The sequence below is a fragment of the Pyrgilauda ruficollis genome, unplaced genomic scaffold, assembly GCF_017590135.1.
Source record: "Pyrgilauda ruficollis isolate IOZ18807 unplaced genomic scaffold, ASM1759013v1 scaffold55, whole genome shotgun sequence".
In the NCBI taxonomy this organism is placed as follows: Eukaryota; Metazoa; Chordata; class Aves; order Passeriformes; family Passeridae; genus Pyrgilauda; species Pyrgilauda ruficollis.
In genome coordinates this window covers 8,377,479-8,403,535 of record NW_024527155.1, presented here as the reverse complement: position 1 = coordinate 8,403,535, position 26,057 = coordinate 8,377,479, and the positions used below count along the sequence as shown (strand labels likewise).

Here is a 26,057-nt window from a genome sequence, read left to right as displayed (position 1 = left end):
CTGAGAGATGCTCTAACCTGTTGCCTACTGGCATGCAGACAAGGTGCCTGCAAAAGTACTGCTAAATGCCACCTGATGATGAAAACCAAGGGATCTTGCTTCCAAAGCAGTCTCTTTCCCCAACACGCTCTACTTGCTGAAGTTTTGCCATCAAAATTTGTTTTGGGTAAGATTCAGGAAAATCTCTCCAGTCTATTTTGTTCAAACAACCCCTTGGCTGTGTTGCTGCTTGTGCTCTCTGCAGCTGTTTTCACAGCACTCTCAACTGACAATGAAGTCAGCTACAAAGCAGCCTCTTCCAGGGTAAAGGCTCCCCCCTAATTCTAAACAGCCCAAAAACTTGAAAAAATAATCTAACTAGAACTTAGCAGCTCAAATTCTGAGGTTTGTTACTATCAACTCTCACTCAAGATTACGTGCAAGCTGGATTAAAGAAGAGTCAACTAATTCAAAGTGAGAGACAAACTACCAATTTGATTACAAAATACCCAACACACCTCAGTCCAGCACTTTGCTATTGGTATTTACATGTCATCCAAATAAGATGCACTAATCACTGAAGAATACTTGCTTAAAAATCAAGTGTTTTCTACTCATTCTCTCAGCTACAGATCTTAGGAGCCAAGTTGCAACTGCACGTGCAATTAAGTTTCCAAAATACTAACAACACTGTGCTGGTCCTAAAAGAAAAACCAAAACAGAGGCCAATGCTCCAAGTATGAAAGATAATAAGCAGTACGTGGGTCTGCACACCTGGGAGACTGACAGCATAATAGCTTTAAATTATAGAAGCAGTACTGGGGAAGATGATCAGTATCTTCTGTGACATGTCCATGCTTTCAGCAAGGTCTTCAAAGCCCCCACACCTGGAATACTGAAGTGGAGCTAATTTACATGAGCCCCAAAAGCCCATTTGCTTGCTTCTGGACTGGCAGGGACAGCAATGAAACGAGAAACACAAGAAGATCTGCCCTTCCAGGGTTCCGTTTATTAACTGAATATAAAAATAAGATCATTTAAGTGCAGAGGCACAGTAATCCACTCCGTGGTGAAAAGATACCTTGGGTTAGCAGTAAACAGAGTTTACAATACCTTGTAAACAGACCTCTTCATAAGCAAGAAGCACACTGAAATATGATGCACACTGGATTAAAAGTCCCCTGTTGCAACAGTACTCCACACTTTTCATCTGGCTATTTGGGAGCACTTCATAAAAGGTGACAGCATCCTTTGCTCTGTTTTCAGAGGAGCACACGTGAAACAAATGAAACACAACCTGCACTGTAAACAGCTGAAAAGCACTACAGCATTTTCAGAGGATGGCAACTCACATCTCGTTAGATTTGTTTTGCAATGAATTATAATGGCCAAAGCTACTGTGCATTATGAAAATGTTAAAAATTATTCCTTTTTTTATGGTTTTACAGTAACCAGTTGCACAGTTGAATAAAAAATTATTATTTTTTCTTAATACAGTACATGGCATTTCTCCTCAATTGCACTAGAAATTTGGAAGCACTTTCAGTTTGTGTTATAGGCAGACAGAAAGGAAAAACAAGTCATGCAGACTTTTAATCTCCTTTCCATCTCTTGCCTACTATTTATCCCCACCTCTTCACATCTCTGAGTCCGCATACATTCCATTGATCAGGTAATCCACTTGTGTGTAATCTTTCTTCTTGTAGCTCTCATAGGCCTGCATGAGGAAAAGAACTAAAACAGTTAAGAAAAAGAACGTACCAACTAAAAGCACTGCAAGTAGTGAACTTTTATCCACTAAGTACTGAGTCAGGGGCTCGGCAGCAATGAGAAGATACTCGTTGTCTGTGTCCTGAGTTTCTGTGAGGCCTGAAGCTGTTGTTTTGGCTGCATCTGTTGGAGCCATGGCTGTTGAAAAGACATCAGATGTTGACTTTACCGCATGTTCAGTCGTAGTTGCTACTGCAGAGGTTGTAGTTAAAACCGTGGCACCTGTTATAGAGCCCAGAGGAGAAGCTGATCCATTCAAGGATGCTGTGGCTGTATTTGCCTCTGCCTTTAGACCTGGTGACGTGCCAGCATGCACTGGATTCACAGAGTGAGAACTCTCTGTTGGGATGGGTGCTGTGGCATGCGTGGAAGCGCTGGAAGATGTTCCTGCATCCCGTGGGATGGGGGTGGTCAGTGCTGTGGTCAGTGCTGTGGTCAGCATCTTCAGGTCAGCTCCAGCAGTGGGGAGGCTGTCAGGGTGAGGAGCACTGCTGCTGGTGGTACCCGACCCAGGCTGCTGTGCTTGAGTACCTGCTTCAGAAGGAACAGTGCGGGGAGCAGAAGTGGGGGACAATACTGGAACAGAGCTACTACTACCTAATTTTTGGCTGGTCGTCACCATCTGGGTGACACTGCTGGAAATGGGAGCAGAGACGTTATCATGAGGGGGAGAAAAGGCAGAGGATGATATGGCTGTAGTAGAGATATCAGAACCTCCAGGGGTGTTTGAAGCTTTGGCAGTTGCTTCGTAAGTGGTAGAGAAAGTTGCATTTGTAATGCTTATTGTCACGGCAGGGGCAGTGGTGGAAGCATTGCTTGTAACATTGCTTGCACTTGTGACGTCTCTCTTCTCAACCCCAGGCAAATGCCTCAAACTAATATTGTGAGTCTGAGCAATTAAAGAAAACGTGTTTTCCACACTGTGTTGGTCAATCCGTGCATTCAGCATCCTCTCCCTCTTCTGGTGATGGCTCTGGTGGTGAAACAGGCCTGGTTCCCGTTTGCTGCTGACAATTTCTTCCAAAAGACAAAACAAATTACTTTTGTAAGAATAAAAAACTCTCAAGCTCAAACCTAACCTCAACCCCCAACATGCAAACCAGAACACATATTCTGCAGTACACACAGTACAAGTGGAATAAATCAGTCCTGAATTCAGTAAGAACATGAAAACTCAAGACCCCCCCAGCCTTTATTGCACATAATCCCTTTGAGGGTTTTGGTTTGTTTTTTTCTGCCACAGACCTCTCATATTTGCCCAGCCAGGGAGTTAATTTCACAAAAGGGGAGTAATGAAGTAGAGAGCTACAATGCAGAAGTATCAACAGCAGCAGCCTTACAGATGTCAGTTCCTGAGAAGAGGATTCACGCTTTCAAAGTTACACATCGACAAAGCTTTTGTGCCTAGATTCGTGATTTTCACTTCTCAAAACTGAACAGAAATTTCTACTTACACCTTCATACATCAGGATAATTTCCTTCACAACTAAATAAGCTAGATTTATAGTGACATAAATCCCATCTGCTTATCACAAATCCAGTTGTTACATTGAAGAGAAACCTTTGCCAAGCAAAAAGAACCACAAACAAACTTGGGTACAGTGAACTCTTGAAACAAACTTTAGAAGGTTGACTTCCCAATTATAAATAAGCTCCATTTTGTTATTGTGTCACTTTATTAAAACTGAATACCCTGGCACTGGAAAGTCACCATGAGCAATTGCTGCTCTGATTAAAGAAGCAGTCTGTTGACTCTGGAACAAAATCCTGGCAATCTGAGAGAAAAACAATGCCAGGACATTTTCCTTTCTCTGAAAAAAAGATATAAATACATCTGTTATGCCTTTATTTTCACGAGGACAGCATGTGGCGTGCAAATGGCTTGAATGAATGATGTCTTCAACATGGAGACAAACTGTTACTCAGTAAGCGTTACAAAAGCTATTCAAAGACACATCCTGCACTCATGCAAGTGCCAGAGTCCCTAGGACAAAGTGAAACAGTTACTCCAGTGAACTGTACCTACAGAATCACCCTGCAGGCATTTCATAACCCATCTTGCACAGCTGAAAGCCTGTCAAGGGTTAAATGTAGGCATTTAAAGCGAAAGAATCAGGATCCTAGATTTTTCCCAGAAGGCTGAAACACAGCTTTACCTGCAAGCAGGTCTTTGATGTCTTCTTCTCCAGCATTCTGGCACACACTCAGCTGGTGACACTGCAGGAGGAGGCAGTGATTCTGGTAGGGCACAGACCAATTACAGTGATGGCTCCCTGAAAACAGCAGAGAAAATGGATTGCTGCACACAGGATACCAAAGACATTGCTTTGGCACTCTAATTAAACAATTGAAAAAAAAAAGGACAAAAAAGTCCACTAAACCAAAAAAAAGCCCCAAACCACACAATATCTAGAAGGTCTGGCCTTAAAGGATCCTGACTCAGCCTTAGTGAAAAAACACAAAGAAAGACAATGAAACCAACACTGCCAATGTAGCCTACCCACCTGTTTGTCTTCTGGTACCAGCATCTCCTGACAACAGCAATTCACTCACCCAGACAGAGACAAACAAAGGGCACTACAGTTAGGACCCATGTAAATTCATCTAGATGTCTTAATGAGGAAAATGACCATTAGCGGCCGTCAAAACCAGCATCTTTATTAGGTTCCTATCTATCTCAGTGTCAGATATTCATCCACCTAAGCCCAGGCCTCATCTTCACCACAGCAGCACCAGCTTTTTGTAGGAGCTACAAGCTTTCTCATCTGGCTAGACAGGATTAGGACCTTCATAAAGACAAATAGAAGACTCTTCTAGAAGTTTAATTCTTTGTGAAGATATCTCAGAGGTAGTGAGAAGGCTTTTACCTCAACAGATTTAACCCTGTGCTAGGCTGCAGGACAAAGTGGTTTCTTCTAAGGCAGAAAACACACACAAGTACCAGGGAGCAAAGATTACTCATTCTAGTGCAGCTGTCTACATCAGCACTGCTCACTTGCAAACATCTGGCAGCAGGGAATAATTTCTTCAAGTGACCCAACACTTTGCACGCCATCAGTGCACACCAACAGCACATGCTGTTTCCTATGGAAGCTCCAAGGGTCCTGGGAAGCAGTTGTCCTGGATTCAATTTAACCAAAGCTGTCAGAAGTTATTCAGCACCACACATAGCAGCTGTAACTGTAAATGCCTGTAAACAACTGGAATTAAAAAAGAAAGTCAAAGGAGCAGCAGAGACCTTCAAGGAGCAGAAAATGCACCTGGAATTCCATCCAAGGGACAAGAACCTCACCTGAAGCACCTGGGCTCTGACAGGCCTGCCTGCATTGCTCTTCACTTGTAAGCCTGTTTATTTGCACTACATGGACTCCTCTCCCTTTCAGGACAGAAAACCGGTGTTCACATATACAGATGGAAATCAGCAGGAAGAACACAACAGCAGTCCACATCTTCAGGGTTGGCCTTACAGGGAAGCTTCTCTTCCCCAAAGAAATTCTCTCTTATATCAACTTCAGATCCACTGCAATTTACCTATCAAAAAAAAAGAACCATTTATACCCCTATGAGCAGGAACGGAAAATAAAAACATACAAAATGCAGGCAAGTATCATTAGGCATCACAAACAAGCAAGGGCTCAGAGGCAGGAGGAGTATAGACCTTTCCCAGCTTCCCAGAGAGGCTCTTTCTTTGGAAAAGGTACTTTGCTCTCCTTCCTTCATGTCCCAGTGGAGAGCAGCTTAAGTCAAAAGTCATGTGTACAAAGTCAATCTCAAAGCCCAGAACCATGTGGAAGCACAGATATGATGTCTTTGGACTCATTCTGGGACCCTTAATGTTGTGCCCAGGCTCAGCAGAAGGGTTTTCACCAGTTTGAGCACACTGATAATAAGGGAACTACAGTCCTGGTCCTGCCTTTACACCAAGTCAGTCAAAACCAAGTAACCAAGGTTGACTTCTGCTTTGGCCTTCCTACTCATTACAAAAAGCTCAAAGAAATTTTTATTGAAAACCACTGAAAACCACTACTTCCAGTCTTCCAAGACATCACACAGACACAGCTGTTACTGAAGAATATTCACAACCACAGTAAGCCTTCATTTCCCCACATAAAACAACAGATAATGTATTTCCTTCATTATTAATGCACACATGTGACTTTGACGCAGTGGAAGGGCTTTTGTCACTGAAGACACTGAAACAGCTCCCACTGACATCAGAGCAGATTAGCAGCTCCTATATGGATTTAGCCTCTTGGTTCTGAGGTTTTTGGAGCTTTGTATGAACTTCCAAACACTTCAGTCTGAGCTAGACCTATTGTAAGCCTCTTCCCTAAGTAATTTTCAAGGGCAATCCTCTTCCTTCTCACTTAAGCAAGCTTTAGTCGCCATCCTGAAGTTGTGAAGAGAAACGTGACAGCCTTCAGAGAGTGCTGAGATTCAGCTTTGTGTGACATCTCTGAGATGGATGCGATGACTGCAAAGGCAGTTCACAACACAGGATGAGCAGCATGTGTGAATGGTATAAATACCACAGTGAAGAACACCCAACAGCCCTCAGTAATGTGCGTAAGACCCTAATTTAGCCATCCAGGCTAGAAGCCTCAGTTTCAACTGTGAGAACTCCATTTTCAACCATGCTTGTGAATTTAAGAATCTAAGAGCTATTTCTCCTCCAAAAAAGCCCCAAATAACGTTTGTTAGCTGTGACTCAGATTGCAATATTTTGATGCTTTGTACCATTAAACTTTTGCTTCCAATTTTTCTTCTGCTATATCCTAAAGCCCCAAACAGGGCAACAGAGTTTTGGCTTCAAAACCACCTTATCTAAAAAGGGATTAAATATAAACAGCTACCTCAAGCTCTTCAGAGGACACACAATATACAGGTCCACATTGGACTGTCAAAGAGTCAAAGATGGGGACAAAATTTGATACTAAAATGCAGTGCCTCAAATTCACTTTTCCTAGTCAACTTTCAAGTTCCCCAAGGAACTCAACAGTCTCCTTCCTGCCTATTTATTCTAGTAAAAAGAGTTATTTTACCTGTTGAAAACAGATGGAGCATTTTTAGATCTTCTGCTCTCCCAGAGAGATGGGAAGCCCAAAATGACTGTAGGGCCCTTGCACCCCTCTGCAGCTTTCTCCCTGGAGCAAGTGTGCACAGCATCAGGCTCAGTTTGCGTGAGCAGGTTTCTCAGTGCAGCCAGAAGTTCAAGCCTGAGTCATCTCACCTGGCAGCTGGAAATAGTTCTAAATCTGACCTGAGAACAGAAGTCCTGGCAGGGAAAGGCAGCTCAGCAGCCCCACCTAGTCCTATGTACCAGTGACTATGCGCGGTGCCCAGCTCCACCGGGGCCTCTCTCCCATTACACACTGGGCAAGCACAGCACAGACTGACTTTGCTCTTCCCTTATCACTTCTTCTTCCAAGTGCACCTTGGCGAAGTTGAAAGGATCAGGACAGGAGAGGAGATGACCTGTGCAATACCAGCACAGCCTTTGCAACATGCTACACCAGCATCGGCCTCTCAGGAAAGCAGCCCCACATTCTCCTCAGGGAATTGGCAATATTAATTTGGGTTGTTCAGCCAAGCCAATTTCCAATAATTCTCCCACTGCCCCAAACTGCAGGGCACTTCTACAAGTTTGTCTCAGCCTTTATCACACTCTTACTGTCACTCCTTGCATATGTTGTAGATTAACCATTGAAAGCTGCAGTTGATAAGACTGGGAGCAAGGTGGAAAAAATATTCTGCCCACAAGAGATTCTGCTAGAGCAGTCAGCAAGGACTTCCTTTAAACCCCAAATCCTTCAACTTAAAGCAAGTGAATTGGGTTCCCTCAAAGACACTACAGGTACTCCACCTCAGAGCACTGTCTGGCAACCTGCACTCCCACCACACAGTGCCAAAATAAGTGCACTTTTTGACAAGTCCACAGGTCATAGGAAGGGATTCAGAAAGCAATACTTAACTCACAAACATAAAAGAAAAAAACCCCATCATTAATGTATTTCACATTTTAAAGAATGCAGCTTATATCGCTTTTCAAGGTCCAGGGTTTATAACAAGCATCATTTTACAACTTAAGAAGTAACCCGGAGAATGAGTACCCATGTAATAATGTATGCATACACTGTTTCAAATAAACTAGTAAGGATTAATAGCAATGAATACAAACACTAAACATTTATTGTAGGAGGTTTTTCATACCTTAAGTAATAATTTTTAAATTCTAATAACCACCTTCTAAGAATAAACATCTTGCATTATATTTTGAAACTGCAGCTATAACAGGTAAAAGATAAAGATATAAAAGATACTATCATTATTTTCATTAAAATCTCAGTTCTAGGACAAATAAAATATTAATCTCAACCAACTCAAGAACTACATATATTTGCAAGATCAAATGATCACACCAGTAGCTAGAAGCTGTTGCATTAAAATGCATCCCCTATGCAAAGAGATGTTTTGTATCCCCAGCCACATCAATTCACTAGAAGTCCTTCCCATCACAGCTGACTTTGGTTCCACTTAACTGCAACAACTGCAGAGCAAAACAAACCCCAGAAAAGGACTCTCACCCCTTCCAAAGTACCTGGCAGCCTTTCTGGATTAGGTCAGCATTGGTTTAGGGGGACATGCCAAGCTCATGAACAAGAGATTTGTCCCCACTTTGCCTCTCACTAAACATGGTCTCCTCAGGGACCAAGTGGCAATACTTCCCCTAAGGCACTCAATACAAGATTACAAGTTTAAAATACTTTTCAACATCCTTTAGCCAATTGTAAAAATCCCTCTGCAGACTGCAGAGCAAGTGTGTGAAGCAGACAAACACAATGCAGAGACTGTGAGTGTATCAGACAAGGAAACAGCTCCTTTCCAAGACCAATGAGAGGATAACCAGTTGCAGCCATACCTTAATGCACTACAGATGAGGCTTGGGATGCTGTATTAAATATCTAGAGGTATGGGTTTTTTTGGCCTCTTCCACCTTAGCCAATTCCATTCATCCAGAACAGGAGTTACAACTAGTTGGAGATCACCTTTCCCAGATTAACAACTACCCTCTGCTATCACAAGCAATAAGCTGTACTTCTGACTCCCTGTCACACTTCCAGCCACTGCCATCTGCACTCAGAGACCCTCCGAGCACCCACCCCCTGCACCTACATCCCAAAACAACACTCGCTAAACCTTCTTGTCCAAACCATGTTGAGCTGTCTGGACAGCACAGTGCAAGGGACAAATGCTACTGATCCCCTCAGAAGGAATTTTGAGAAATTGGGGCAAAATTCATTTCTCAAGCACTACCTTCACTGCCTACAGAACATCCCCAAGGAAATTCAAAGCCAAACCAAAGCAAAACCAAACCACAAAAGACATCAACAAATAAAATCTGGGAAAAGACTACACTGAAAAATGCAAAGTTCACTTTTGTTATCTGTGGCTGTAACTCAGCAGGGAATAAGCACACTGGCAAACCAGAATAACTTCGAGTCAACAACTGAATGACTGATGACTTTGCAATACACACACATACCCAGAGGGCACTGCCTGCTGGGTTTCAGAAGAGTGCCTCACTTCTTGCTGATCTCACAGTGCTTAAGCCAAGGAATTTATACAAATAAAAAAAAAATCATTATTTCAAAGAACAATGATTGGGATGATGTTGCAAAAGCAGACAGAAGCCCTTGGAATATAAATCCCTTGCCTCCATGTCCCACCCCCAGCAGCCTCAGCTGTTCCTGGTTAAGCAGCTGCAAGGTGCATGCAGTGACTGCACCAGGGTGAAGAGAGATACAGAACTAGACAAAAAAGAGGGAATGTGGGTGTTAGAGATCACAGGTACAAAGTGTGCAAAGCAAATAATTTAGGGCAACACATGCTCCTTTGAGCTATCACTGAAGAGCCAGTGCTGCTCAAAATTCATACTCACAAGTGTGCATAGACCAGGTATGAAATAAAGTTGGAGTTGCAAAGAAATATTCTATCTTCAGTATAACAACAAAGCAAGGAAAACAGAGGTGGAATATCTTTTGCAGACAACAATGTTACTCTCCCACCAAACTGAGAAGGCATAAGGCCTGTTTCCCACTTGCATTTGCTGCTAATCACTTGACATGTCAGCTGTCTGAAAAAGTGCAACATTTCTCTCTTTAGAAAAACAGAATTAAACCAGATTTTGCTAAGGCAAGACAAGCACATCTCATTTTGTAAATCAAGGCAAGAATACAGGAGACAGGGAATTCTGCACTGCAATCCTAAGATGCATTTTACTTCCCAAGCTTCTCTCCAAGACTGAAGATACACGTGTAGATACGATTGGTGTCAGAAGGGGCAACACCAAGGCACACGAGGCTGACCCAATGTCAGCTGAGTATGACCAGGTGAAGTTATATGATGCTCTGAACAGCAGCTTTAGAGCCACCATGTTCCTTTGGCTGCCCACCAAAGTTATTGACAAGCTGCAAAGCTGCTCCTGCCAGCTTTACCCATCTCCATCTCTCTGTTCCTTGACTGCCCGCTTGGTTCCTCTCTCAGGGCACCAGGCAGACAGCTTATACAGTTGAGGACAATCCACACTGCCACTATTCATGGCCATCACGCTTTGCTTCTGAAGAAATAAATGTTAAAGTCTAAAACTCCCAAACCAGCACCACCCATCCATCATCCTTTCTCACTCATATTAGTGCCATGTGCTGCAGTTCTGATGCTGAGAAGTACTACTCAGCAAAACATTTTTCCTGTGAAAAATGATCAGACAGCTATTTGATTTATGAAAATGTGCCTTGTTTTGAAATATCTGAAACAATCTCGTTTTAATATACAGAAAAGCAAGCTGCCAAAAGCTAACTGCATAAAGCTGTGGCTGAACAATAAATCTGTCAACAAAAATACCTTTAAGCAATAAAAATGTGTACTATGGCTCAACTGCAACCTTCCCTAGTCTGGTCTGCACTCCAAGCAGATAGAAGTTTTCAGACGTGTTGCTGTCTCATGGGAACTGGAGATCATATGCAGGGCATTTCACACCATGTGTTTCAAATTAACCAGCTTTCAACAAGACCCTCAAAGGAACCATCCCAGTGGGCTCCCACATGAACTCTGCAGCCCTTGAACTAACACAGAGCAAAGTTCACCAAGAAGGGTAAAAGGCCAGCTGCTGATGTTGGTTCCTCTAAGTGCCTGCAGAAGCAGGTACTCTGCAGTGCAGGTGCTTCATGCTTGCTGAGGGATGGAACCAGCACATTCCACATGCACAGAAATAAACTGAGCCTGAGGTGCTACTGAATCCAAAACTGACAAGTGTGCAGCTAACAGAGACTCAGCAAGCAGCGACTTCAGCCTGAAGGTACAAATAACCAAGTGTTACTTCTGGAGCAAGTGCTAATGTGCTGAAGTCTGGTCACCCACCCCCTTCCTGCCCTGCAGAATTTTACCACAGTCAGCTAATTCCTGGCAATCCAGATCAATTCAAGTTTCACTGAAATGTTATCTTCCACTCCAGATATTTCTGGGAAATCACTGAGCTCCTCTATAGGCTCATGTAGCTGAAATATTAATTTTAGGCCCATGGGAACACAGGACACACCTCCATCCAGAACACAAGCTTCTGCATCTTTGCTCAGGAATTTAAGTCTGTGCATGGCTTTCAGTAGGGTTACACAGCAAAAATGCCACCTTACATTACAAATGCATCAGGCAAAACTGTGGGAGCTCAGAAACTCAAGAATCCTAAGTTCAGAGAGCCTGGAAACAGCTAAAACATGACCCCAGTGCTATGACTGAAAGGGAATGTCTGCTCAGTCCTAAAACAACTGGAAGAAAGGGAAACGTTTTTGGCTATTCCTCCCTTCTTCAAGGAAGTCAGATCTTTGTGCATATCCTGAATATGGAAAATAAACACAAATTTAAAAAAAATCCAAACATATGTGGCTCCACCTCCAGTTATCTTTAGAAGCAAAACAACCTGAAGGCTCCTAGATTATAGGAGGTTTCCCTTATTTAAGCAAACAACTCAAGTTAAAAAACAAAGGCATTTTCATATGGAAGTTCTCCCAGGTGAGATGCAGCAAAAAGACACTCCAGCTTATCTCAATGAAATATGACACTGGGGAGGTTTTCACTATACATATGTTAGGACAAAGAAGAGATTCTTCCTAAAGTCTCCAAGCCAGAACTACACTTACAGCAATACCAAATAAAGTTTGTTGGCACATGCATCCCTGCTTTGTGATTTTGACAGATTGAAAAGTGTGGAAATCACAGGGCAGGGTGGGTGGGAAAGCTTAGCCAAATCTATTTTTTTTTGCAAACAAAGAAAGGATAACCAGTTGCAGCCATACCTTAATGCACTACAGATGAGGCTTGGGATGCTGTATTAAATATCTAGAGGTATGGGTTTTTTTGGCCTCTTCCACCTTAGCCAATTCCATTAATCCAGAATGGAGTAGCAGCTCTCCTCATCCTTGCTGGTCTTCCCTGTGGCAGGTTCTTCTTAGCCAGCAAGCCTTCAGGTCATGCTCCAATGTGAATTTAAACCCACCTGTTATCAGAACCTAAAGAAAAAACACCCTTCCCTCTCCTGACCCTCATGAGCTGCCAAGGCAGCATCTGCAGAAGTTCTTCAGCCCAGCTCTTGGGTCTCATCTCCTACAAACCAGCAGGGCAGCAGCTGTGCTTCCTTATCCTGTTCTAGGTTCCCTCTTTTCCATTTCAGAGTAACTCTTTATTACTGTTTTGAGTCTTGATACTCAAAAACTGATTATTCAATCAAAGTAAAATAAGCTTAGTTTGAGCTTCTGAAAGTTCTTCCAGTACCCCAGAGCCCCTCGCTCATGGAAGAGGGACTGCACAGGCAGCAGCAGGTTCTTCCAAACCTTTCTGAGCTCGATATAAAAGCTGTCTATCTATCTGTCTGCTGCTGATGTGGCTAACAAGAACTCCAAAGCTATGCCGGGGGTCACCTGAATGTCATAGGCATCTACAGAAAGTCAGCAGAGCAGCTCACCAAGAGAGATTACAACTACCACAAACATCAGTTTAACTTCTACCATTCACAAATGTTCAAAGTTTTCTGTATTTGACTGGACAGAGGGGGTTACAAATACAGATATTTTCAGAAGCCATCTCAGATGCCTCTGTGATAATATCACTCTTCAATTTTTGCTCAGCAATAAACAAACATAGAAAAAAAACCCAAAGTTGAAACCTCTCTCTCAAATTTTAACACCCGAACTTGTAACAAAACGAAGAGGTTATTCTTACTCCTCCAGAAGCTGTGACCTAGAAGCAGCAGGAAGACTGAACCTATTAGAAACTTCTGGCTACTAATTTTATGCCAAAGATGCCCCAATCCTGTAATAAGGGGAACAGTGAACTAGAAAAGCCAAACTACCAACAAGATAGACCCTGGTTCAAAGATGAGCTCACCATACACTAATTATCTAGGCCAAGTCTCCCCAGGAGAGGTTGTCCAAGCTCTGACAACAAAATAAGGCAAAGGACAAGCAGGTGAAAACCACATTCCAAGCAGTAACTCTCACTGCTTGCTTCTGACTGGTGTTCTGAAGACTTCAGCTCCAGTGTACTCCAGTACAAACCTGTCCAATATCATCAGATCAGCAGAACACCATTGCAGGTCAGGAATCAACAGGTGGAACAGTCTGTGACTGAATGACATCAGATACAAAACAAAAGATGTGCCAAGAATTAAAGAATTCACACTTGAATTAACATGCACTTCTACCTATCAAACAATACCTTTTGTTTCAAATTGTTTGCTGCTAGAGACTCTGCAAGACTGGAATGAGAAATGGCTATAAATGCAGAAAAGTGAGAACCCAGGCAGCCAGCACTGAGGTACAACACTTCTTCAGCCTCATCCTTTAAACAAAGTTTAGGACCCTCAGAACTAGAGACCAGACTAACAAGTCCAACCTGAAGGCTGAAGAGTCCCATCAGTTGGTTGTAGGGACCCACAAACCTGCCCCTGCCCTCTCAGCTGCTCTTGCTCCTGTTCAATTGTAATGAACCAGAGGGGTTAAATCCCACCACTAGAGTGCCTCAGAACACAAGGTGAAGTGGCACCAATGCTGCTTTCCTCAAAAGCTGCAGCTTGCAGTAAACCAAGAACTGCCCTATAAGCAGCAGAGTCATCCCTACAGAATGTCAGGAATCTCAGAGTGACACAATGCATGTTTGGCACCACAACTGTCAGCTGCTGAGAAGTGTGTTTGCTTCTCAAAATCATCCAAAAATCAGAAAGTTTCCAGAAGAGATCAGAGAAAACTCCAGAGAGCAATGGGTCAGAGGACCAGAATCTTCTCTTCAGGTTCCTTCTCTGCTTTGGGCAGTTTAGAACCAGCATCTTCTTGGGATATAATGGAGAAGGCCACTTTCACTTCAATTGCCTGGAATATATCTCGAGGTAAATGTGCCCAAGCTGACAGCTGAGCAGAAAAACTGCACTGCAGTGAGGATCACGTGTTAAGGATTTTGGGGTTAGTGTTGGGTTTATATGCCTTTCTTTTCTGACAGCTATCTGAAGAGGATCTTGCTTAACAAACCCTCTAGCACCTATAGGCCAAGACAGCAAACTCCCTACACCTATGCAGATGAATACAAAATCAAACCATTTCTAACCATTTAAACGGCATGCCCACCATTTCAGTCTTTGCTTTCTAGAGCACTTCCCTCCAGCAGTAACATTCCTGGAGATGACACAAAAATACTGAAATAAATTTGTTCACATATTTTATTTACAAATGCTCTCCTTCACCCAGACATCTTTTATGCAGATGAATCTCTTTATGAAATCCTGTGTTACAGCCCTGTGTTCTGGATGGCATTCACTGCATCTTGCTAAGAATCAACTGTAAATGTGAATGCCTGAGTCAGCTGTTCATCACAATTTTGGAGCATGTATTTTAATTCCAGAAGGGACCTCTGCAGGTGTTATCTTACTGATTTACTGCAAACAAATTTCTCCCAAGACATCCAATAACTTAAGAACTCATTCAGTAGAGGGGTTTGCTTTCAGTCAGCTCCCAGGGGACAGGTTGCCTACTCCACAGTTTGCGTTACATCTGTTTCCACTTTCAGAGGGGTCAAAGACCAAGTGCAGAACATACCACCCAGAAAGAACTGCTTACTAATATTGCTAAAACCTGCAGGGAAAAAAAAAAAAAAAAGGAACCAAAATCCCCCAACTCACCAGCATTTTCTGTGTATATTTTATTTTTAAACTCTTTCATTCAGATATTCCTTAAGAGGATTTATTATCAGTACTGGAAACCCACCTCTGTTACAGCTGTTAATTCACACATTTCATGTTTCATTGCATCAATATATACCCAGCTTCTATACATTACAAGATTTTCAAAGCCTAGAAATCCTGCCTCCCTTTGCAATGGACAGAAAAGCAACAAAGAGGAATCTATAAATACATGGGATTCAGTCAAAAGCTATTTCCTAAACAGCAAACACACACAAGTTCCTGCTTTTGCTTACCAAGTCAGCTGGTAACAAAAGCCATCTGCATTAGAGCTCAGACCAGGCCACGTGCGTCTCAAACTCATGCAGTGTCCCTGAAGAATGTTATCAGCTGTTTCCACATTAGCATATCTGTCTTAGGCAGTAATTCTTCAAACACACAAAGCCCATGTTTAACTTTATATATGAGAATAAGTCCAGGAGAACCTGTGGAAGCTGGGACCTGCACAGAATTTAGTTGTGTAGCCACCAGCAGGCTCATGACATTGCATTCCTTTGCTGGCTTCACCACCCAAAATGAGCCCACTGGAGTCAGGGATATCCCAGACACTGTCAGTGATGCATTTCAGCCACAGCACACGTCTCCTCCAGCCCCGCCAGAGATGGTCATTACAGCCTCAACACATGGGTCCTGCCACTTCCACAATGCAAATATAAACTGCTGACATTCCCTTAAAAAACCATCATCATAGATGAAGATATTATTTATGCCTCAGCAATGCATGCTTACAGCCTAGAAAGCCTGGGCTGCATCAAGAGCAGCGTGGCCAGCAGGTCAAAGGAAGGAATTCTGCCTCTCTACTGTGCTCTGGTGAGACCTCACCTGGAGTGCTGTGCCCAGCACCTCTCCTATGAAGACAGGCTGAGAGCTGGGGTTGTTCACCCTGGAGAAGAAAAGATTCTGGGGAGACCTCACTGTGGTCTTTCAGTACTTAAAGGGGGCATATAAAAAAGAGGGAGATGGGCAGGCTGGAGGGAGCCCTGAGCAACCTGATCATCTCTGCCCATGACAGGGGGGTTTGGAACTAGTTGGTATTTAAGGTCCCTTCCAAGCCTAATCCTTTTATGAGGGGAATAAATACTCTTTGCTTGTCCATAGAGAATTTCAGGGCATCACTGGGCATTTCTCACCTGTCAGAATTCCCCATCTTTAACCCCATTAATAAGCTGATCTCTGTTTATCTTATGGAAAAAAAAAAAACAACCCAGAATGGTTTTTTCCCCATCACATTCTCCTTTTCTAATTAGATACAGGAGCTTCAATCTAGATGCTACTGTCAGCAAGACAACACACTGATGATGTAAAGTTTCATCAAAAGGACTGATGGTTTAGAGGAGTTTTGCTGACACAAAAACACCAGCCCAACCTTTGCAATATGTGTTAGTCCACAGCACAACAGGGCATCAGTTCAAAAGAGCAGAGCACAGGCAAGGTAGATCAGCCCTCCCTTATCTCACAGGGTGGGAAAAGGGGTGTGAAAAGACTGAGTCATTTGTGTATAGCTACAGGAGGAACTGATCAGAGCTGGAAGTGAAAATGTAAATCAAGTCTCTTCAAATCCAGCTTAATACACAGGTACAAGACAGTCAGCTTTTCCTATGAAAGCACATATGTAGTGTCATTAGGAGCACCTCAGGAACATCCAGAAATACATGCTGGGGAATTTGTCTTTTCAGATGGAGAGAGGGAAGAGGAGTGTTCCTATAACATAAACTACAAACAAATCAAATTCCTCTATCAATACTGATATTCAGGGCTTGATGTACACTGAGAAATGTGGAAGTAAAGAGGCAGCTCAAATGCATGAAGCAGCCTCCTCTCCAGTTAATGCTTGTTTCATCTTAGACAGACCTCAAATATTACCCTTCAAACTAATTTGCATTCAGACCACTTCTACCTTTATTTCCTGTACTTCAGTTTATTCCTGGTTGGTGAACAGAAATTAATTTTGCCCTCACCCATCTGCACATGCTCAGTTCCTGCTGATTCCTACAGAGTTTCTCTCTACTAATTGGCTTGTTTTACAGCAGTTTCAAATCTATCCAGAGAGACCAGAAGCAAAAATAATGATTTTGAGTGTAGAAACTTACCATGCAAACACTTGTAACTGTTTTCTTGCTGTCAGGAATTATTGCGCCTTTAGGGAAAGCAAAAGCCAATAAAAGCCTGGATACAGTAGGACTACAGCTGAAAGCATAGGGAAAAAAAAGTGTAAAATGTTATTATATGCAACCAGAGAGACATTTCTGTGAGTCTGTCAAAGCATTTTCATAAAGAGGTGGAAGAGTGGAAAAGTTTATCCTGGTTTCTATATAGAAAAGCCAAACAAAAAAGATAGAGCAGAAGACTCAGCAAAAGAACATGCTTAATCCTATTAAAATTAATGAGATTTCATCCTGTTCTCCACACACTAGTTGTAGTAGGAGTTTAACTTAAGTGGATTTAAAAACAGATTTAGTTAAAGTGCCGCAAAGTCTCCTCAAGCCAAACAAATATAAATCCAACACAAACGTACATGTAAAATTCAACACAAATTTTATCAGCCACTCTCCTTCACCCCTTCTTTAAAAAAAAAAAAATCTGAAACCAGGACACATGAGAAATATATACTGACATGTTTTGCTGGACTATTGCATAAGTAGTTCTCTGGGCTTGGCACCAAGTCAGAGTCAGGTGGAGCCAGGGAAGGCAGTCCCAATGCCCTCCTGGACAGTCACTGTTAGCAGAAGCAGTGAAGGGGACTTGCTGAATGTCTCAGTAAGTTAATAAAAAGGCTCTTGAACACAGACCACCTCTCCTTCCCTCTCTGTGTACTTAGGGAACAACAGAGGTAACTGTGGGGGCTTGGGCACCCCATGGCCACATCTGCAGAATACAATTTAGCTGTCCTTTAGGGGGCAAAACTCAGCTGAGTCTCCCCAAGCAAAGGTGCCAGGAGCTGTGATGATGCACAGATATAATCCAGGCACACCCCTGCAACCCACACTGCCAGCACAGGCCAAACTTCCTGCTCAAATGGGGGACCAGCTGGTTCCTCAAGCAGGTGCAAGATGTACAAATGGACTGTGGGTCCTGCCACCCTGGGGGACAGTCCAGCTGGCTGCAAGTAAACAAGTATCCGTATCCTTGGCTCTCTACCTTCTGTTCCTTTCTTTACAGCACATCGTCCTGCAAGAAAGCAACCAACCAAACAAGCACTCAGCATGCTTTCCAAATGGTTGAGGAGTTCTGTGCAACGGGAGGAAAGGACGTAATGAAGAATCCAGACACACACACACTGTCCTTCCAGACCTGACATTCTGCAAAGGGTGTTTAAAGACTAGCCCTCCCACCATGGCAATGCCACCACTGGAGACAGGGTTTCAGTGCCATCCTCTCTGACAGCACCAGGCAGCAGCACGCCTACCTCTCAGCACTAAAACCCAAGATCTGAGCCTTGAGGAGGCTGTGCCCAGAACAGCAAAGAAAAATAAAGCCGGCAAAGGAAATGAAACAGTCTCAGACGTTTTGGCATCTATGGTGATGGACATTCCAAACTGCCCTGAGGAAACTTCATTCCAGCGAAATCACAAGAACAGCAAAGCAGAGCCCCTCAGCTAAATGCAAGGTATTTACCTGCAGAACCAGAGCAATGCACAAGCCAGACAGCAAAACAGCAAGCAGCCAAGTGCTACTTTACACACCAGCAAGACAATCATGTAGTTCCACTGAGCATTATAGCCCACTTCTGCAGTTCTTGCTACTTACTTTCACTGTGTAAGTTGTTCACAGAACCATGCAGAAATGTCCGTGCAGACATTACTTCAAGAAGGGAATCTCCATACCATGGAGGAGATAAGCTGTCCTTTCCTGAATGAATTGCTGCCCCACAAGCACCCTGAGCACCTCACCTGCATGAGGACTCTCTTGGATTGCCAGCATTCTAAAGCTGGAATAGCTGTGAACCCAAAATGCACAACCAGGTGCTGCCTGCACTAATTTTCAGCACTGTCACTGTCCCTGCAGTGCCAGAAGCATCCTTAGACTCCAGCTGCCAATTCACAACTCCTTCACTAACTCCCCCAGTCTAAGCTGTAGGAAGGAAACCAGCAATGACTGGAGGAATGAACACATCAAATGCTTGCCTCCATCAAGCAACAGAGGGCTCAATAGCAGTTTATTTCACAGGACTTCTTGGCTCTGCTATCACCCAAGTCAACAGCCCCCTGGGAGCCCTTCCCACACCCAGACAGCCTGGTGTCATTGATATGTGGGGTGTGACGAAGGATTACACCTGCAGAACAACCTTGCTGAGCCAGAGCACATAGTGTCAGATGGTATCCAGCAAAAGCACACACAGCCCTCCCAGCCCTTTTAAGGGCAGGAGGAAGAAAAAGTCATAAAGATCAACTGGTCTGGCTGCTGGTTCAGCACAACCCGTGGAGTTTTACCCTACAATTACTGTCTTGGACAGGGGTGGGAAGGGTATCTCATGTACCTCACAAATGAACTTTGAACCAGCTGTGTACATAGGTACAGACATCTCCTTCAGAAAAGCATGCCATCCCAACTGAAACAAGGACAAATGGCCAGCTGGTTGTCATTGCTCTGCAATGCACAGCAGCTGAGCAACTACCTGCAAGTCCTGGTGAATTGACTGCTTTTTCCTCCTGCTTTCCAACGCACAAACATCTCCATTCCTTAATGTCCCTGAAACGTTCTCACTTGAAAATTTAGGCGGTAACATACAAGTGAAAAGTCTGCTAGTACATTTCCTGCAATCCAGGGTACGTACCCAGACATTTTAAATACATCACCAGGTCTTCAGCATTGAAGTTTTTCATCTCCAAGGCTTGAAAGTTTGCTTGCAAATTACTCATGTAGCCTTCAAAAAGCCTGTGCCAGGAGACTTCCCTTAGAAAGCAGAGGCTTCAGGTTGTGTGGATGTGCCAATAAGAATTTCAATAATAGCTAACCAGATGCAAAGTCTGTTTCCTGGCAGATGGGTTATAAATCCGGCAGGGAATTTGCAATTAAAAACAAAAAATAAAGATGTCCTCACCAACATGTTAAGAGACATGTAGCCTGGAATTTCTTCCAAAAAAGTACTAAAACAATACATGTGTGTATGCATGCATTATACACACATAAAAGCCAGAATCAAGCAGCAAACACACCCAACACATGCACAAATCTACTACAGACATGAAAGCTAATAAAAATTGATGGTTTCCTTCTAAACTATCCATTGTCACATAATGGACTGCACTAACATACACAGTAGTGGTTGATTATGGTAGATAGATCAGAATAACACAAAAATACATGCACTTTTGAGACAGAAACATTGCATCAACCTGCATCCTAGTTTTCAAAGCTACTGCTCAGTCATAAACCCTCTGAGGACTAAAGGGCACCAAATGTTCCCTATCAGCAAGTTTACATTGCTCATCAAAACTACGTGGCAATCTGTCTTAAGGTGGGGAGGATTTCTTCGGTTTGTCCCTCCAGCAAGCAGTCAGATAACTCACTTGAGCAGGAAAGAGCAGTGGTGTTGCATGACCAAGTCTGGCAGGGATTCAGTCAGCTAACATGCAGGACACCAAGGCACATTACTTGACACGATCCTGCGACGGGAGCTTTTGCCAATCCTAGAAAACAAAGTTTGGGAGACAGAGGGGAAAGTTAAAGGGTTTGCCAAATCCACCAGAAGAAGATCCACTGCAAGAGGATATCCCCACAGAATGCCATATTTGAGAGCTTGGTCAAAGAACGGTGTTTATTCTTCCTGCTATTTCTTGGACTCCAGCTGACACCTTGCTAACATTGCACAGGGTACAGTTAAATCCTCTGAAAACCTTCACTTCAGCTAGGATAAATTGAAAAACACTTCAGTGCAATACCACAGGATGCCACTTACCAGCCTAACCTCATTTGCACACGCTCAATATTATTTATTCGGACACACGATATATTTACATATCAGTGATGCCGTGCCTAAGGGTGGCGACTCCTACAGACACCGGATCTTTGAGGTGGTCCATAGGGCCTAAAAATGTCACAGACCGGCGGCGAGTTACTTGCTGAGTCAACCACCTCTTCCCCGCAGTGAGACCCAGCTCCCACCGCTCCCGCCTCCCCACCAACAAAACACCTACAAGCGTCCACAGACCGCAGCGCTCCTGCTGCGGGGGCAGGGCTGCAACTCACCGCAACATCTATTCGCAACTCGTGCCACAAACGCACTCGCAACTTATGTGGCGGTTCACGGGAACGGCTCCGAGCCGCCGCTCGCCGCCCGCGGGCCGCGCTCCCCGCCCGCCGCACCCGCCCGGCTCCGCGCCCGCGGAGAGCCCGGCACGGCCGCTCGCCCGGCACCGCGTCCCGCCCGCCCGCGCTCCCCCAGGCCCAGCAGGAATCACCGCCCGCCCGTAACTCACGGCGTGGCGGGGTCCGGCGGAGGAGGCGGCCGCGGGGAGGGAGAGGCGCTGGCGCGGCCCCGCGGGCAGGGTCGGGCAGGGAAGAGCCCAGGAAGGGAAAGGAAAAAACGCCGGAGACCCGCGGCCCCGCCACATGCCACGGCCCGGCCCCGCCTCGCCCGAGCCCATTGGCCCGGCTCCCCGAGCCCGCCCTCCGCGCGGGGCCCGCCCCTCGGCGGTCGCCCCGGAAAGGCCCCGGGAAGGGCCCGGGGCAGGGCGGGCGCTGCCCGCGGAAGTGACGGGCCACGGCGGCCCCGGAGAGGGCCCTGCTGGGTGTGCGCTGCCCGCGGGTTAACAGTCCTTGCAGTTCTGTCCAGGGCACAGCGGCGAGAAGCTGTGCTCACACCGGGCTGTTTCCCTGCTCCTCCTGGGTTTCCATGCCGTGCGCTCCGGCTGCGGGTGGTGGCACAGCAGCGGGAGCGGCCTCGGCAAGCTCCCGTCGGTGCCGGCCCGTTTTGCGCGGTGCCGACGCCGGGCTGGACGCGGCTCTGGGCAGCCTGGGCTGGCGGGAGGTGTCCCTGCCGCGGCAGCGGGGCTGGAGCTGCATGAGCTTGAAAGCCCCTTCCGGCCCAAACTATTGCATGGTTCATTTTCATCACCCAGCAAGAGAGAAAAAAAAGAAAATTAAAAAAAAAAAAAATTATGTACTGGCTAACAGCGTCTTGCTGTCCTGGAGTATGAGAAACACATTCCACCACAATCCAAACATCCCTGTTCCCATGTAACCCCTACACTGTGCAAGTCATTGCTTTACGGACACACCAGTCCACTGCCCTCAGCATTGCTTAAACAGAGATTGCTGCTGAAATAAATACTAAATCAAAGACCAGAAGTCAGCTCTTTGACAATTGTTTTGTTGTTTGAGTATTGCTGTCTATGGCAAAAGTTTGCACATCAGCAGCCCCCAGCTGCTTGGGGCAAACCGTACCAGCAGCAGAGCTTTGAATATTTATAGACCATGTACTGCTCATCTACATACAGACACATACACGATATAAATATCTGAGCTGCACTCTGAAGTGTGGAGCTGGCTCCACGAGATGGCATCCGGTGAAGGACCTCAAGAAATCATGGGTGCCCATTTCTGAGCAAGCTGAATTCAGCTCCTTTGGGTTATTCCCAGATTGCCCAGCAAGGCATTAGACACTGGAAAAAAATCTTTACTGTGGACGTGGTGAGTCACTGGATCAGTTCTCCCAGAGAAACTGTGGATGTCCCATCCCTGTCAGTGTTCCAGGCCAGGCTGGATGGAGCCCTGAGCAACTTGGTCTAGTGGAAGGTGTCCCTGTCCATGGCATGGGGGTGGGAACTGGGTGACTTTAAAATCTCTTCCAGCTGAAACCATTCTGTGATGCCATGAAAAAAGAGCCATCAAAAAAAAAAAAAAAAAAAAAAAAAAAAAAAAAAAAAAAAAAAAAAAAAAAAAAAAAACCAACCAAACAAAAAAAACCATGCAGAAACCAGCCTTGTGCACACACAGACACAGTCCAGACTCTGAGCTGCTTCACATAGTAACTGTACCATTAAACAGGTGAGGAAGGAATCCTTGTTCCTTCAAGTCATGTATGGATTTGTCTGCTACTGCTAATCTGGCCGTAGATGAAGGTGATGCCAAAATCATTCACACATTCCAATGTAATTTTAGAACACAAAAATTTGCTTTTCAAAATGAGCAGTGAGGAGGAGGAGGCGGAGGAGCTGAAACCCTGGTCCATCAGTTAATTAAAAATAGACAAAATGCAAAGCTGGCATTAGGTAGTCCATTTAAAACATGTCTGTCTGTATACATTGTGTAGATATATCATTCCATCATTCATGTAGGATACCAGCATTTACTGAAATATTCCCTCCCCTCCTTTCCAGAGGAGGAGGAAGGGAGAAGGAAGCTCAGCAATGGAAGAGAATTAGAAGGGACAGCTGAAGGGGGGAGGGGGGCTGTCTGCTGTAGGACAGATTATCTGGCAGGACCAAGCACAATGGTGGAGGAAATACTGTGAAGCTGTCGAGCAAAGCACAAGGACTTGCGGCCCTTAGGGTTGGTGCAGTGGAAAACAAGCACATTTTTGGGAAAAACAGTCTCAGGAGAAAAAAAAAAAAGCACATAGAGAAGCTGTGATCGTGCAGCCAAAGAGAATGGGATGTCATGAACTTGCCCTCACTCGCCTGTCTCCCTGCAATGCATGGAGAAAGTCAGTTGGACTGTTTCATTTGAGACACCCAGAGAACAGTCTTGAATCTTTACAACTTTACATGCCTTGTGTGAAAAGCCAGGGTGCTAAGACATGCTTGCAATAGCAGGTTTTCATAGAATATAAATGAGCTTTCAGTTGGTTTGCATTTATTCCAGATTGTCAGGAGAGTAGAGATTATGGGATATAAAAAATGCTATCAAAAGGTTTTGGGCTGGAGGTGCAGGAAAGGAGATTTTAGGACATTAGTTTAAACACAAATGGCTTCAGTATAGTCCAGCTATGTCCCAGACATTAACCCATTCAGGGACTTTGCACTGGCTGAGCTGGAGACCAAAAGGCAGATCTGTGTTTGAGAAATAACACTTTTCTGTTTTAAGAACAGATGGTGATTTGAATGGGGAATATTTTCTCTTCTGGACTATTCAAATAAATGTAGCCAGTTAATGCAAATTGAGGAATAGTTATACATCTCCTATTATGTCTAAGAAAATGTGGAACTACTTTAGAACATATAAAAGGTAGAAACTCCCTGCCCTGCATTGTAATGGCCCATTTTGTCCAGTGCCAAGAGAGGTTCCCAGCCTGCTTGGGAAAGCTGTTCCCCCGGGGAAGCATCATCTTTCCAGCTCTGTGTGTGGTACATCCAAGCTGCTGTAACAGTTTTAACTTGGGGTAGGCCAGATTCACCTCTGGTATAAACTCCAGTCTTAATTAAGCCAAGAACCTATTTAGCCTGCTATTATTTTTTCTGATAACCATCTTCTCATGGAGGACATGCCTGTGCCGACTCCCAGGCTGCGATTAGGGAAGAATCTGGCTAGAACTGTTGACAATATGTTTGCATAGTACTAAATACCATTTAATATGATCTATAAATATTTACACTTGGAGGAAGAGATTTGCTCTTTGCACAGTTTGCATGCTGGCATCTGCCAGACTGAATAAATTACTAATGAAAATCACATTGTGAAAAAAAAATTCCATGATGATTCTTTGGAGCTTTATTTTTTAAGACTGGTGTGATAAGGAAATACATTCCTTGGGAATTACATTCTCTGCAAAATACCAGTGCTGGAATAGGCACTATTGCTCTGTGCAACTGAGGCAGCACAGACTGCAGGAGCACTGGTTTTCCTAGGCTGACAAAAGAGACATTTTAGCTGGGGAAAGAGAGTCCTTGTTCTCCAGCAGCCAAGTGTACAATGGCTTGCTTTGGTACAATAATCTTGAAGATAACTGGATTTGTTTCTGATCCTGCATCTTTCCCAGCCCTGAATCCAGTCCCACCAAATCATGAGTCTGGCCAGCTCTTCTAATTTTTAAGCTTTTTCAGAGCATTTTGGCTTCCTCAAGCAAGATACTGCATACAAATCTTGACTATCATTCTAAATTGGTTTTGGTGTATGTGAGAAAACATATGGAAATGTGAAACAAGTGCCCTTAGAAGTGATAATGTGCATAAACTTATCTAAATTTCACTGAGATTAACTCCTCATATTTGAGCAGAGGATTTCCCATCCACTGATAGTAGTCATTTTAAAAATTTCATAATTAAAGCCCAAAACCTCTTTTTAAACTTGCTTTAAAGCCAAAACTCTCATGTAATTTAATTTTTAAAATATACACCAAGTTAAAGAACTGGTCACGAGTAGAGACCATTGAATTGCCTGGATTTGTAATTACTATAAAGCATTAAATGCATGCAAACAGCTATGAATTATCTTCTCTGTGCCCCCACAGCACTTTACAACATTATAACATTACTTGGGACCCATCAGGATGCTCCTGTTTATGTTCAAACTCCTAGAGCAGTGCCACTGGCATCATGTTACTGCAGCTTTGCCATGAAAAACGCATATCACACTCTGCCAGAAATCCTTCCTCTCAGAAGCCATGGGAATCTCTGAAGCACGAGTTAAATATACATTACCTCCTCACAGAAGCAGCCTGATATTTCTAGCAGTGCATTGTCAGATGTGTATTGTACCTGACATCATGGGGCAATGTGTTCCAATGTCCTGCGCTCACCTGTCTTTACTTAGCTGTCTTTCTGTCTCTTCCAACTTTTAACTAAGTCTGGCTGAAAATGGAGAGAACCTGGGACCAAAGAGAGCCACAAACTGCACAAGGGGTATGGCAGAAAGGGGGTATCAGAAAACTTAAAATTGCTTTGGGGTCATGGCACAAGGCAGAAAGCAGCTCTTGAGAAGTTTTTAACCACAGCCCTGCCAACACGCTGCAGCCAGGAAAATCTCTTTGGCAAGCACAAATGAACACTTCATCCATGGAAGACGTTGTGAAGTCTGGATGGGAGTGCTGTTGTAGCTCACCTCTGGGCTGCAGTTGGCAGCTGTGCTAAATTTATGTGGCCAGGTACAC

At 44.2% G+C, this 26,057-nt stretch overlaps 1 protein-coding gene across 7 annotated transcripts; it reads right to left on the bottom strand.

Moving 5' to 3' along the window:
* Window positions 1-968: 968 nt before the first annotated feature.
* On the bottom strand, window positions 969-21,597 carry CUNH11orf24 (chromosome unknown C11orf24 homolog). Of its 7 annotated transcripts, none has more exons than XM_041481247.1 (6): window positions 21,448-21,597; window positions 20,539-20,658; window positions 17,119-17,215; window positions 4,988-5,280; window positions 3,906-4,022; window positions 969-2,766 (listed from the first exon to the last, which is right to left on the bottom strand). In XM_041481247.1, exons 4-6 carry the CDS (start codon window positions 5,196-5,198, stop codon window positions 1,616-1,618), a joined length of 1,479 nt encoding a protein of 492 aa, XP_041337181.1. In that variant the 5' UTR covers window positions 5,199-5,280; window positions 17,119-17,215; window positions 20,539-20,658; window positions 21,448-21,597; the 3' UTR covers window positions 969-1,615. The 7 variants fall into 7 exon arrangements, with proteins under 7 accessions (XP_041337181.1, XP_041337184.1, XP_041337186.1 ...); XM_041481250.1 differs by having other exon boundaries at window positions 969-2,769; window positions 5,042-5,280; XM_041481252.1 differs by having other exon boundaries at window positions 5,042-5,280.
* Between the last annotated feature and the right edge of the window lie 4,460 nt (window positions 21,598-26,057).

Excerpts from the sequence above, each read along its gene's own strand:
- CUNH11orf24 (XM_041481247.1), bottom strand. The coding sequence starts at position 5,198 with ATGTGGACTGCTGTTGTGTTCTTCCTGCTGATTTCCATCTGTATATGT. Across the intron at positions 4,023-4,987 it reads GCATTTTCTGCTCCTTGAAG|GGAGCCATCACTGTAATTGG; the intron begins GTCTCTGCTGCT and ends TGCTGTTTTCAG. Across the intron at positions 2,767-3,905 it reads CATCAAAGACCTGCTTGCAG|AAATTGTCAGCAGCAAACGG; the intron begins GTAAAGCTGTGT and ends GTCTTTTGGAAG.